This window comes from Melanotaenia boesemani, chromosome 2, assembly GCF_017639745.1.
Source record: "Melanotaenia boesemani isolate fMelBoe1 chromosome 2, fMelBoe1.pri, whole genome shotgun sequence".
Taxonomy (NCBI): Eukaryota; Metazoa; Chordata; class Actinopteri; order Atheriniformes; family Melanotaeniidae; genus Melanotaenia; species Melanotaenia boesemani.
The window spans coordinates 41,131,017-41,143,204 of NC_055683.1; the positions used below are offsets into that span (position 1 = coordinate 41,131,017).

General features: G+C 47.3%; 1 protein-coding gene across 1 annotated transcript; it reads left to right on the forward strand.

Annotated features, from left to right (window-relative positions):
- Positions 1-3,021: 3,021 nt before the first annotated feature.
- Positions 3,022-10,927, forward strand: rdm1 (RAD52 motif containing 1). Its single transcript, XM_041974994.1, has 8 exons — positions 3,022-3,225; positions 3,423-3,526; positions 3,625-3,804; positions 4,209-4,334; positions 6,354-6,516; positions 9,411-9,527; positions 9,720-9,799; positions 10,616-10,927. Exons 2-8 carry the CDS (start codon positions 3,428-3,430, stop codon positions 10,709-10,711), a joined length of 861 nt encoding a protein of 286 aa, XP_041830928.1. The 5' UTR covers positions 3,022-3,225; positions 3,423-3,427; the 3' UTR covers positions 10,712-10,927.
- Positions 10,928-12,188: the final 1,261 nt, after the last annotated feature.

The following is a 12,188-nucleotide window of genomic DNA, read 5'->3' on the forward strand; positions in this document are numbered from 1 at the left end:
CACGTATGATCAAGTATGATCACGTATGTATCATGTATGTATCATGTATGATCATGTATGTATCATGTGTGTATCATGTGTGTATCATGTATGATCATGTATGTATCATGTATGTATTATGTATGTATCATGTATGATCATGTATGTATAATGTATGTATCATGTATATCATGTATGTATCACGTATGATCAAGTATGATCACGTATGTATCATGTATGTATCATGTATGATCATGTATGTATCATGTGTGTATCATGTGTGTATCATGTATGATCATGTATGTATCATGTATGTATTATGTATGTATCATGTATGTATCATGTATGATCATGTATGTATCATGTGTATATCATGTATGTATCACGTATGATCATGTATGTATCATGTGTGTATCATGTGTGTATCGTGTATGTATCATGTATGATCATGTGTGTATCATGTATGATCATGTATGTATCATGTGTATATCATGTATGTATCACGTATGATCATGTATGTATCATGTGTGTATCATGTATGTATCATGTATGATCATGTGTGGATCATGTATGATCATGTATGTATCATGTGTATATCATGTATTACGTATGATCATGTATGTATCATGTATGTATCATGTATGATCATGTATGTATCATGTGTGTATCATGTATGTATCATGTATGATCATGTGTGTATCATTTTTGTATCATGTATGATCATGTATGTATCATGTATGATCATGTGTGTATCATGTATGATCATGTATGTATCATGTGTATATCATGTATGTATTACGTATGATCATGTATGTATCATGTATGATCATGTGTGTATCATGTATGTATCATGTATGATCATGTATGTATCATGTATGTATCATGTATGGTCATGTGTGTATCATGTATGTATCACGTATGATCATGTATGTATCATTTTTGTATCATGTATGATCATGTATGTATCATGTATGTATCATGTATGATCATGTATGTATCATGTATGTATCATGTATGGTATGTGGAATTTCATTCCTAAATTTGTTTTTGATAAAATCAGAGGACTGCCTTTCTGTCATGATTCAGATGAGTGGACTCAAAAGATACTCAGTTTCCCAGGGATAGGTATAAGATCTTTATTGTACAGAGTGGAATAATGTGATTGTGCAATCCGGTCTTTCTCCGCTCAGAGGTCTGTGGACACACAAGAAGGAAGTTAGGAGGCAGGCAGCTGTTGAGTACTCTGAGAGGGATTGAGAGTCCACGTACCAGCAGTGGGAATCCAACGGAGCGCAGAGTGTTGAATCCAGTGACTGGAGAAGGGCCGCCAGGAGGAAGACTGCGGGAGGAGAGCTGCTGAACAGAGGAGAGGTTAATGGAGGGATACAGGTTGCTGGCAGGAGCGCCTGAATGAGGGGGCCGCAGAAGCAGGATTTGAATGATCCTTGAAGGGGCAGATAAATAAGTCCGTGATCCGAAATCCAATCCTGTTAGACAAGCCAGGGGTCAGAAAGCCAAGTAATCCAAATAAACAACCAAAGCAGAGTACCAGACGGGGAGCAGGCAGAATCAGAATCCAGGTCCAAAGTCAGATCAACGTCAGGTGGGCAGGCAGGCAGGCAGGATAATACAGGCGGGATACGTGCAGGGAAGAACCAAGACGATCTGGCACTGGAGGAATGTTGCAGGGCTGTATAAATAGTGCTTGGGACAGGTGAAGCGCATCAGCCCTAATCAAGAGCTGGTGGAGCTGAGGCGTTCAGGGCGGCTGGAAAAACTGAGCCTCACACCACAGATCATGACAATTTCACTCTAATGTGTAATTATAAAGTTAAATTGCCTAATTTTCACATGCGAGTGTTACAAGCTTGGAAACTGATTTAAACGTTTCACCTCATAGGTACTACATCTGAAACAATGGGGACATTCTACTTAAAAATAAATGTATTTTTTTAAAACAGTGGTTTGATAAAGGGATTTTCTCAGATAACTGATGTCTCCTAACGGCCAACTTACGAGTTTTGCTGATTTTATTTCTCGTTTAAGTATTCAAACCTGTGATAAAGAATATGGTGATTAAAGCTGTCCCGACAGGATCAGTCTTGCTCTTTAGAAATGTACCACTTCAGGCCGATCCTGTTCTGATTCATCCGTCTGTGGGAAAATTTGTTTTTCCTCAGGCCTTAAAAAGTGTAACAAGGCTTTCGTAGCTTGTTTTTGTCTGATGCTGTTGCCAAACCTAAGATTGTAACATACTGGAATAATTTTGTCAAGGATATCCCGTGGGCCCAAGTTTGGATGTTGACAAATAATTATATTTTAAATAACAAGATTAAAGAGGTCTCGTTCAAAATTATGCACAAATTTTATCCTGTCAAACATTTCCTCGAGAAATCAATGGCTCTTTTTGTCATACTCACCCTGACACTGTCCCTCGTTTATTTTGGCATTAACTTGCTTATTGATTTTTCTTTGTCCTTTAAACATGTGGTTTTTGGTTTCTTTAAGTATGATAAAAAATATTGTAAAAAAAAAGCTTATGTGATTAATCTACTGATTATTATGGCTAAATTCTTTCTGCATAAGTGTAAGTTCTCACAGCATAAACCTCTTTTCTTATTGTTTCACAGATGTTCATGTCTTATATCAAATCTATGAAAACAACAACGATAAGGCGAGAAGGGCTGTTGCCTCCTGTATCACATTTAACTCATGTACGCCCTGATCTGTGATGTGTACTATGTGGTCTTTTTCTGTATCTTTATCTTGGTATGGGTCACCCCTGTTTATGTTGTCTTTTTATTTATTTTTGTCCTTTTTTTTTTGTTGCATTCTGTCTTGTCTTTTTTTACCATTTCACCAATGTAATTCTCTCTAACTGTGATTAGTTTCTATATTGTTCATTATATGTACTTACTATTTGTTGAACTAAATAAATGGTGATAAAAAAAAAAAAAAAAAAAGAACAATGCTCGCAACACTTCCGTGTCACGTGCTCGACACGTGATCGAGCAGCTTGGCTCGAGCGTAACATAGCCACGCAGGCCCCGCCCCCTTGCGGAAGCGCGGTAAATTCTGTTTGTTCGCTGTTTGTGACGGTTTGGTAACGGAACTTTACCGGGTTTCAGGCTCTACTTTAGGTTAATTTAACCTGTCGACATCTCCCACGTTCTGTGCTAAGTGATACTTAGCCAGACTCCAGTTAAAAACCGTCATTTTAACGGAGCTTTTCCCTACAGCAACCAGGTGAGCTGAGTTTACTAAAGTGCCGCCAGTCACGTGCCAGCAGGTGTGTGACACAGGACTTTACAGCCGAACTGATCCGATGCTGGTGAGGAAGAGGAGAAAATGTTAAATGTCCTCCTGCGGTGAAGAATCTCATCTGAGAGTGAAAACAGGTAAACGTGCAGGTTTCTGACTGGGGTTTGGTGCGCGCTCTGCAGCCCACATGGAGGTGGACATCCTGGAGTTCCGTGTTCCTGTGGACAACAATAAGACCGTGTTTGTGTGGGACATCCAGCCGTTTCTGACTGAGGCACAGATCTATGTGAGTCCACGTGGACTGGGTCAGGATCCAGGACCTGGTTCTGGTCTGTGTCTGCAGTGTTGGTGTCCAGTAAGGACAGCTGTTATTGTTGTGGGCAGGAGGAGCTGTTTGCCGTCTTCTCGTCCTTCGGTCCCCTCTACCTGTTGAAGGTGTGTCCCAACGCTCCACTCCACCCTCCTGGTTTCTACGCCCTCATCAAGTTCTACTCCGCAGTTCAGGCATCGAACGCTCAGCGGCTCACTGACGGACGCCCGCTCTTCCAGAAATCTGCTCTAAAGGTCAGTTTTCAGCTCCGCTTCTTCTTCTGCTTCTTCACCTGTAGACAGGTGACCCGGTGCCAGGTGACCACCTCTCTGCAGGTTTTAGATCAGTCTTTCTCAGTCCTGGTCCTCCTCGGTCCTGGCAGGTTCTGTGCACCCTGCTCACGAGTCAGTCTGGAAACCTCCAGAATAGGCAGGGCAGGGACCCCGAGTCCAGCTGTCCCTTAGGACCAGGGGTCCCTGAGGCCCAGGAGGGTCCCTGTCGAGGTTTTCCACTTTCACAAACAGTAAATGTTTGACATCTGTCCACCTGTCTACCTTTCTACCTCTCCCCCACCTGTCCCCCACATGTCTACCTCTCCCACACTTGTCTACCTGTCCACTCCTGTCCCCCACCTGTCCAAATGTCTACATGTGTGCAGGTGAAGCTGAGCTCCAAACAGACACCTCACTTCCTGTCCAGCAGCCTACCTCTAAGCCACACCCGTTGCCTGGATCTGGCCAATCACTACCTGGGATTTGACGGCTGGACCTCTGACATCATCACAGTGAGAAACACATTCCATTGGTTCAAAAAACTTTATTTAACTCGGCTGAACAGATAAAGTTACACAGACCCTTTAACAAAGAAGCAGGACGTATACTATCACAGGAGTACGTATAAAGTACGCAGTACTATCACAGGAGTACATAAAAAGTACACAGTGCTACCACAGGAGTACGTATAAAGTACGCAGTGCTACCACAGGAGTACATAAAAAATGTACACAGTGCTACCACAGGAGTATGTATCAGGTACGCAGTGCTACCACAGGAGTATGTATAAAGTACGCAGTGCTACCACAGGAGTTTGTATAAAGTACGCAGTGCTACCACAGGAGTACGTAAAAAGTACGCAGTGCTACCACAGGAATACGTATAAAGTACGCAGTGCTACCACAGGAGTTTGGATAAACTACACAGTGCTACCACAGGAGTACGTAAAAAGTACGCAGTGCTACCACAGGAGTACATAAAAAATGTACACAGTGCTACCACAGGAGTATGTATCAAGTATGCAGTGCTACCACAGGAGTACGTATAAAGTACACAGTGCTACGACAGGAGTACATAAAAAGTATGCAGTGCTACCACAGGAGTACGTATAAAGTACGCAGTGCTACCACAGGAGTTTGTATAAAGTACGCAGTGCTACCACAGGAGTTTGTATAAAGTACGCAGTGCTACCACAGGAGTACGTAAAAGTATGCAGTGCTACCACAGGAGTTTGTATAAAGTACGCAGTGCTACCACAGGAGTTTGTATGAAGTACGCAGTGCTACCACAGGAGTACGTAAAAACTACGCAGTGCTACCACAGGAGTACGTATAAAGTACGCAGTGCTACCACCGGAGTATGTATCAACTACGCAGTGCTACCACAGGAGTTTGTATAAAGTATGAAGTACTACCACAGGAGTTTGTATAAAGTATGCAGTAGTACCACAGGAGTTTGTATAAAGTATGCAGTAGTACCACAGGAGTACGTATAAAGTACGCAGTGCTACCACAGGTGTACGTATAAAGTACACAGTGCTACCACAGGAGTTTGTATAAAGTATGCAGTACTACCACAGGAGTTTGTATAAAGTATGCAGTAGTACCACAGGAGTACGTATAAAGTACGCAGTGCTACCACAGGTGTACGTATAAAGTACGCAGTGCTACCACAGGAGTTTGTATAAAGTATGCAGTACTACCACAGGAGTACGTATAAAGTACGCAGTGCTACCACAGGAGTTTGTATGAAGTATGCAATACTACCACAGGAGTTTGTATAAAGTACGCACTACTACCACAGGAGTACGTATAAAGTACGCAGTGCTACCACAGGAGTGCGTAAAAAGTAAGCAGTGCTACCACAGGAGTACATATAAAGTACGCAGTGCTACCACAGGAGTACGTATAGAGCAAGCAGTGCTTCCACCGGAGTATGTATGAAATACGCAGTGCTACCACAGGAGTATGTATCAAGTACGCAGTGCTACCACAGGAGTACGTATACAGTACTCAGTGCTACGACAGGAGTTTGTGTAAAGTACGCAGTGCTACCACAGGAGTACGTATAAAGTACGCAGTGCTACCACAGGAGTTTGTATAAAGTATGCAGTACTACCACAGGAGTACGTATAAAGTACGCAGTGCTACCGCAGGAGTACGTATAAAGTCTGCAGTGCTACCACAGAAGTATGTATAAAGTACGCAGTGCTACCACAGGAGTACGTATAAAGTACGCAGTGCTACCACAGGAGTACGTATAAAGTATGCAGTGCTACCACAGAAGTATGTATAAAGTACGCAGTGCTACCACAGGAGTACGTATAAAGTATGCAGTGCTACCACAGGAGTACACAAAGTATGCAGTACTGCAGTAGTAGTTGCGTGGACGTGTACTATCCAGGTAACCAAGGTTGACACGATGACCATTGTTACCTGGGTAACCAGGGTGGACACAGTGACCGTTGTTACCAGGGTAACACCCTCCAGGCATGTGTTGTCCAGGTGACTTCCTGTCTGTGTCCTCCTCAGCTGAAGGAGCTCCCAAGTGAAGAAGATGAAGGAGGTGATGAAGAGGAGGGAGGAGTCAGACGGAAGAGCCTGAAGTTCGGCTGTTTGGTGAAGCTCTGCTTCGCTCATCATGGACTGTCCACCAGAGGAGCTGCGGTCCTGGAGGACACCTTCCCCCTGACAGGTGAGCGGATAAAAGATGGAGGTTAGGGGAGGGGTGGTGTAACCTGGGAAGTTTCATGTCTGATTCAGGTTGCTTTGGGCTGTCCCATCCACGTCCCAGATGGTGTAATAAGCAGCCTTTCTGCACCTGCTCCAGATCCTCCAACGCATCAGGACAAAGAAGCTGCATCAGACCTGCAGCGCAAACATAAATATGAATATGTGTGAGGGTCCGAAGAGGATGAGGATGGCCTGGGGAAGGAAGCTCTTCCTCATCCAGCAGTAACGTCTCCCTGAAGCCAGCAGGGTGACCAGTCTATGACGGGGTGAGGGGGTTCTTTAAGGATTCTGGTGGCCCTAGTTCTGCAGCGTTTGTGGTAGGTGTCCGGTAGGTGGAGGTGGGGTTCTGATGGTCCACTCAGCTGAGCGGACCACCCTCCTGATGGCCAGGATGTCCTGCTTGGAGCTATTCCTCACCCACATGATGATGCTCCCTGTAAAGATACTCTCCACAGTGCAGGTGTAAGAGTTCTTGACCATCCTGATCGGGAGTCTGAAGTCCCGCAAACGTCTCAGTTGGTGGAGATGCAGACGGACCTTCTTCACCATGGCGGTGATGTGGATCATCCATGTTGGATCATCCGAAATGTTACCTCCGAGGTATCTGAAGCTGTCCACCCTCTCCACCATCATCCAACCAAGCAGGGTGTAGCTCCTCTGCTGCTTCTGACTGAAGTCTACGATCAGTTCTTTGTCCTGATGTTCAGCTGGCACTAGTCCTCTAAGTGGTGAATCTCTCTCATGTACGCCGACATGTCGTGGGAGATGAGACCCACCACAGCCGTGTTGTCAGCAAACCTATTGATGATGTAGTCCTCTGATGTGGTCCAGCACTCGTAGGTGTAGAGTGTGTACAGCAGGCGGCTGAGGACACACTGTTGAGGAGCTCCGGTGTAAAGGGTGAGGGGAGATGAGGTGTGGTTGCTTGTGTGAACCACTTGTGGTCTGTCAGTCAGGAAGATGAAGCCTCATCTGCACAGAAGAGTTCAGTCCGATTTCACTCAGCTCTACGGCCAGCCTGCAGGCTAGGTGGCCAACCTGCGGTCTCGGTGGCCAGCCTGGGACCTCGACGGCCAGCCTGCAGTCTCGGCGGCCAGCCTGGGACCTCGACGGCCAGCCTGCGGTCTCGGCGGCCATCCTGGGACCTCGACGGCCAGCCTGCGGGCTCGGCGGCCAGCCTGGGACCTCGACGGCCAGCCTGCGGGCTCGGCGGCCAGCCTGCGGGCTCGGCGGCCAGCCTGGGACCTCAACGGCCAGCCTGCGGGCTAGGTGGCCAGCCTGGGACCTCGACGGCCAGCCTGCGGTCTCGGCGGCCAGCCTGGGACCTCGACGGCCAGCCTGCGGTCTCGGCGGCCATCCTGGGACCTCGGCGGCCAGCCTGGGACCTCGACGGCCAGCCTGCGGGCTCGGCGGCCAGCCTGGGACCTCGACGGCCAGCCTGCGGTCTCGGCGGCCAGCCTGCGGGCTCGGCGGCCAGCCTGGGACCTCGACGGCCAGCCTGTGGTCTCGGCAGCCAGCCTGCGGGCTCGGCGGCCAGCCTGGGACCTCGACGGCCAGCCTGCGGGCTCGGCGGCCAGCCTGGGACCTCGACGGCCAGCCTGCGGGCTCGGCGGCCAGCCTGCGGGCTCGGCGGCCAGCCTGGGACCTCGACGGCCAGCCTGCAGGCTCGGTGGCCAGCCTGCGGGCTCGGCAGCCAGCCTGGGACCTCAACGGCCAGCCTGCGGGCTCGGCGGCCAGCCTGGGACCTCGACGGCCAGCCTGGAGGGGACAATGGTGTTGAACACTGATGAATATTCCACAATTAGCGTTCTAAACTAATTAGCGGAATTAGTTTCCTCTCCCAGAGTCCAGGTGGTTGAGAGCTGTGTGCAGCAGGTAGACAATGGCGTCCATGGATCTGTTGGGACGATATGAGAACTACAGGGGTCCAGGGAAGCAGAGAGGGAGGAAGTTTTTGACCAGCCGTTTAAAACGCCACGGATTCCAGTGCTACCGGCCGGTAGTCGTTCAGGGTGGTGGGCTGGATTTTCTTGGGGACTGGGACAATGACGGACTGCTTGAAGCACCTTGGGACGATGCACTGTGAGAGGGTAAAAATGGTGGTAAACACCGGCGCTGGCTGGTCGGCACAGGCTTTTAGGACACGTCCACTAATTTCTGCAGCGTTTCCATAGCAACCGTATCCTTAACAGATCCATCAGGTCATCAGCTATGTAAGAGAGTGATGTCATAGTGTGATGTCATAGCAGCGCGACGCCTTCCTTGGATTGTAAGGACTGCAGCATGTCAAGCTCCACCATTTTGGGCTGGATCAGTAAGACTGGGACCCCAATAAAAGGGTCCCAGAAAGTAGGACGGCTTGAATATTCCAGAAACCCTTCCCAGGTTTTACCTGTAGAGGACACAGAAACATGTACATAGCTGTCCACCTGGACAAGGTCCAGAACAAGATCCTGGACAAAGTCCGGGACAAGATCCAGGGCAAGATCAAGGACAAGATTCTGAACAAGGTCCAGGACAAGATCCAGGACAAGATCCTGGAGAAGGTCCTAGACAAGATCCTGGACAAAGTCCGGGACAAGATCCTGGACAAGACCCAGGGCAAGATCCTGGACAAGGTCCGGGACAAGATCCTGGACAAGACCCAGGGCAAGATCCTGGACAAGGTTCGGGACAAGATCCTGGAGAAGGTCCTAGACAAGATCCCGGACAAGATCCTGGTCAAGATCCTGGACAAGGTCCAGGAAGTGATTCTGAAGATTCTGGACAAGATCTGGCTTCCAGATCTGCAGGTCTGGTTGGAGCGCTGCTCGGACAGCTGTGGACCTGGTGTGTTGATGTTGTGTTGGTCTGCAGGTCCAGACGTGGTCCTCCAGAGACGCTGTAAGCTGCAGAGGCTGGTCCGAGAGAAAGCTCTGGTCCAGGCCTTCTCCTCGGTGCTGCTGGTCATCCTGGGTTCTCCATCACCCCCTGGTACGTACTGATGTAGGCCAGTAGGTCCTAAACCTTTCAGCCATTAAGCCCGCCCCCAACCTGTACCACCTGCAGGTAGTACTGCAAGTAGAACAGCAGATAGTACAGCAGGTAGTACTGCAGATAGTACTGCAGGTAGTACTACTACTGTGCGAGTGAACTGACTCCAGACCAGCTGACGTGTCTCTGTAGGTAACAGGAAGGTGATGGTGGAGCTGAAAGCAACCTCAGACCGGTTTGGACCAGACGATGAAACCGAAGGAATCCTGCAGGTAAACTCACCTGTTCCCACCTGCTGGACGGGTCACCTGTCTTTGTGTGTTTGTGTGTGTCTGTGTGTGGACCATGGACTCTATATAAAAGATGGGCGGAGCCTCCGTGACATCACCTGTAGGTTTCTGAAGAGCTAAAGTGAAGGTCATTGGGCGTTGGCAGCATCACGCATCGTCATTCCTGGAAAATCCAAAAATGGGCAAAGAGCTGAGAGGGGGACTGTGAAGGTGGGGGTGGATAATTGACACCCATCAAACTCTGCGCTGTCTGTAGCTAAGCGCTGACCGAGCTAATCCGGAGCTAACGATAGCTAACGGAGGTAGGCGGGCTAAAGCTAAGTTAGCTAAGCGCTGACCGAGCTAATCCGGAGCTAACGATAGCTAACGGAGGTAGGCGGGCTAAAGCTAAGGTGCGCTGTTAGCCGGCTAAAAACCAAGGTTGTGCTACACTCGCCCTTCTTTCTGCGGATATTGGATACCTGCCAATCAAAAGGACACGTCCCTAATTATGCTGAATTTGAAGATTAAATAACAGTTAGAGTTAGAAAAATTTAACCCCCCAACACAGTTGTCATGAAAGTAAACTTATTAATCCTAAAATGGATTTTTGTACCAGGTTTAAACATGTTTATTTCTGCTGTGAAGTTTGTCTTTTTTAACATGGAAATCCATGGGGATTTGCTCTGTTTTGGAGCCCCTAGTGGACGAGGAGGGAACTACAGTTTTTTACACTTCCACATTTTACCGCTGGAGGTTACCACTTTTGTGTTATGTGTGGTGGTATGTGTGGACATATTTTGTTTTCTTTCTTTGCAGGTGAATGAGTTTTTTCCTCCTGCTGATGAAGAGGAGAATGAAGAGTTGGCTCTGCTGCAGGAAGCCTCTATCGGGGTGAATGAAGCTGTGCTCTGATTGGCTGCTTCTTCTGAGGTGCAGATAGCCCAGCGGGAAGCAGGGAGGGCGATCACCCGGATCCAGGTGGGAGAAGAAACTGCAAGCACAAGGAAACTGTTCAAATCCACGTTAATCCACTTAATCCAGTTTGTTTCCAAGTTGTCCACCAGAAACGGACCAAATCTCTGTGTAAAAGTCTTCCTTTTAAACCCAAATAAAGCAGTTTTCCAGAAAGCAGCAGGCTCTGGTGTTTCTGTGCGGCTGTTGTTCACCACCTGGTGGAGGTTTTATCTTCTCCATACTTCTGCAGACGAAACATCTGCCTTTTTTGCTGCCTCTGCAGCACATTATCGGCTCTTTTAAAGATATTTCTTATCATTGTTATGCTGATGATATTCAGCTTTTTATTTCTTTTAAACCTCAGGATGTTTTTAAGATTCAGACATTGCTTGGGTGTTTGGATGCTGTCAGGAGCTGGATGAATGACATCTTTCTTCAACTTAATGATGTAAAAACCGAGGTCCTTGTTTGTGCCCCTGACAGATTTTTCCCTGAGATAGCTGAGAGTCTTGGCCCACTTGCCTCATGCATTAAGCCCTCGGTCAGGAACCTTGGTGTAACCCTTGACCCTGCAATGTCCTTAGATGCTCATATAAAATCACTTGTTTGCTCTTGTTTTTATCACCTCAAAATCATTGCTAAGCTGCGCACAGTTGTTTCATCATCTGATATGGAGATGATCGTTCATGCCTTCATCTCATCCAGACTGGATTACTGTAATTCCCTCTTTACATGTTTAAACAAAAAATCGCTTGACCGTCTCCAGTTGGTTCAGTACACTGCTGCAAGGCTGATAACTAAATCCCCCAAATTCACCCATGTCACTCCTCTACTAATCCAGCTGCACTGGCTGCCCATCTATTACAGTGTGCATTTTAAAATTCTGGTGTTTACCTATCAAGCCCTACATGACCATCAGGGATCTCCTAAAGCTCTACGTGCCCAGCAGGTCCCTGAGATCGAGTCATCAAGATCTGCTGGTTGTTAAGCCAACACGGCTGAAAACTAAGGGAGACAGAGCCTTTGCAGCAGAGGCTCCTGTCCTCTGGAACTTCTTCCTCTAAGCCTGAGATCTGTGGACTCCATGATCTCTTTTAAAAAGCAGCTAAAAACACATATTTTTAAACTTGCTTTTACTTAGTTTTATTTGTTTTATTCTCTCTGTATTATTGTTATTTGGTGTTTTATCTTGTTGTTAAGCACTTTGTGATTTTATCTTGAAAGGTGCTATATAAATAAACATTTACTTACTACTTACTTACTTACATCTGAAGCTTGTTTCTGATCCTCCATCCTGCTGCAGCTCCATGAACCTCCTCATCTCTTCCACCATCACCATCCTCCCAGGAGCAGTGGTGTGTAGCTCTGTGGGGTAAATGTGATGGATAGCTGCCCTTTAGCTGATCTATGGAGGTTTCCAGCATTTCTATCCCGT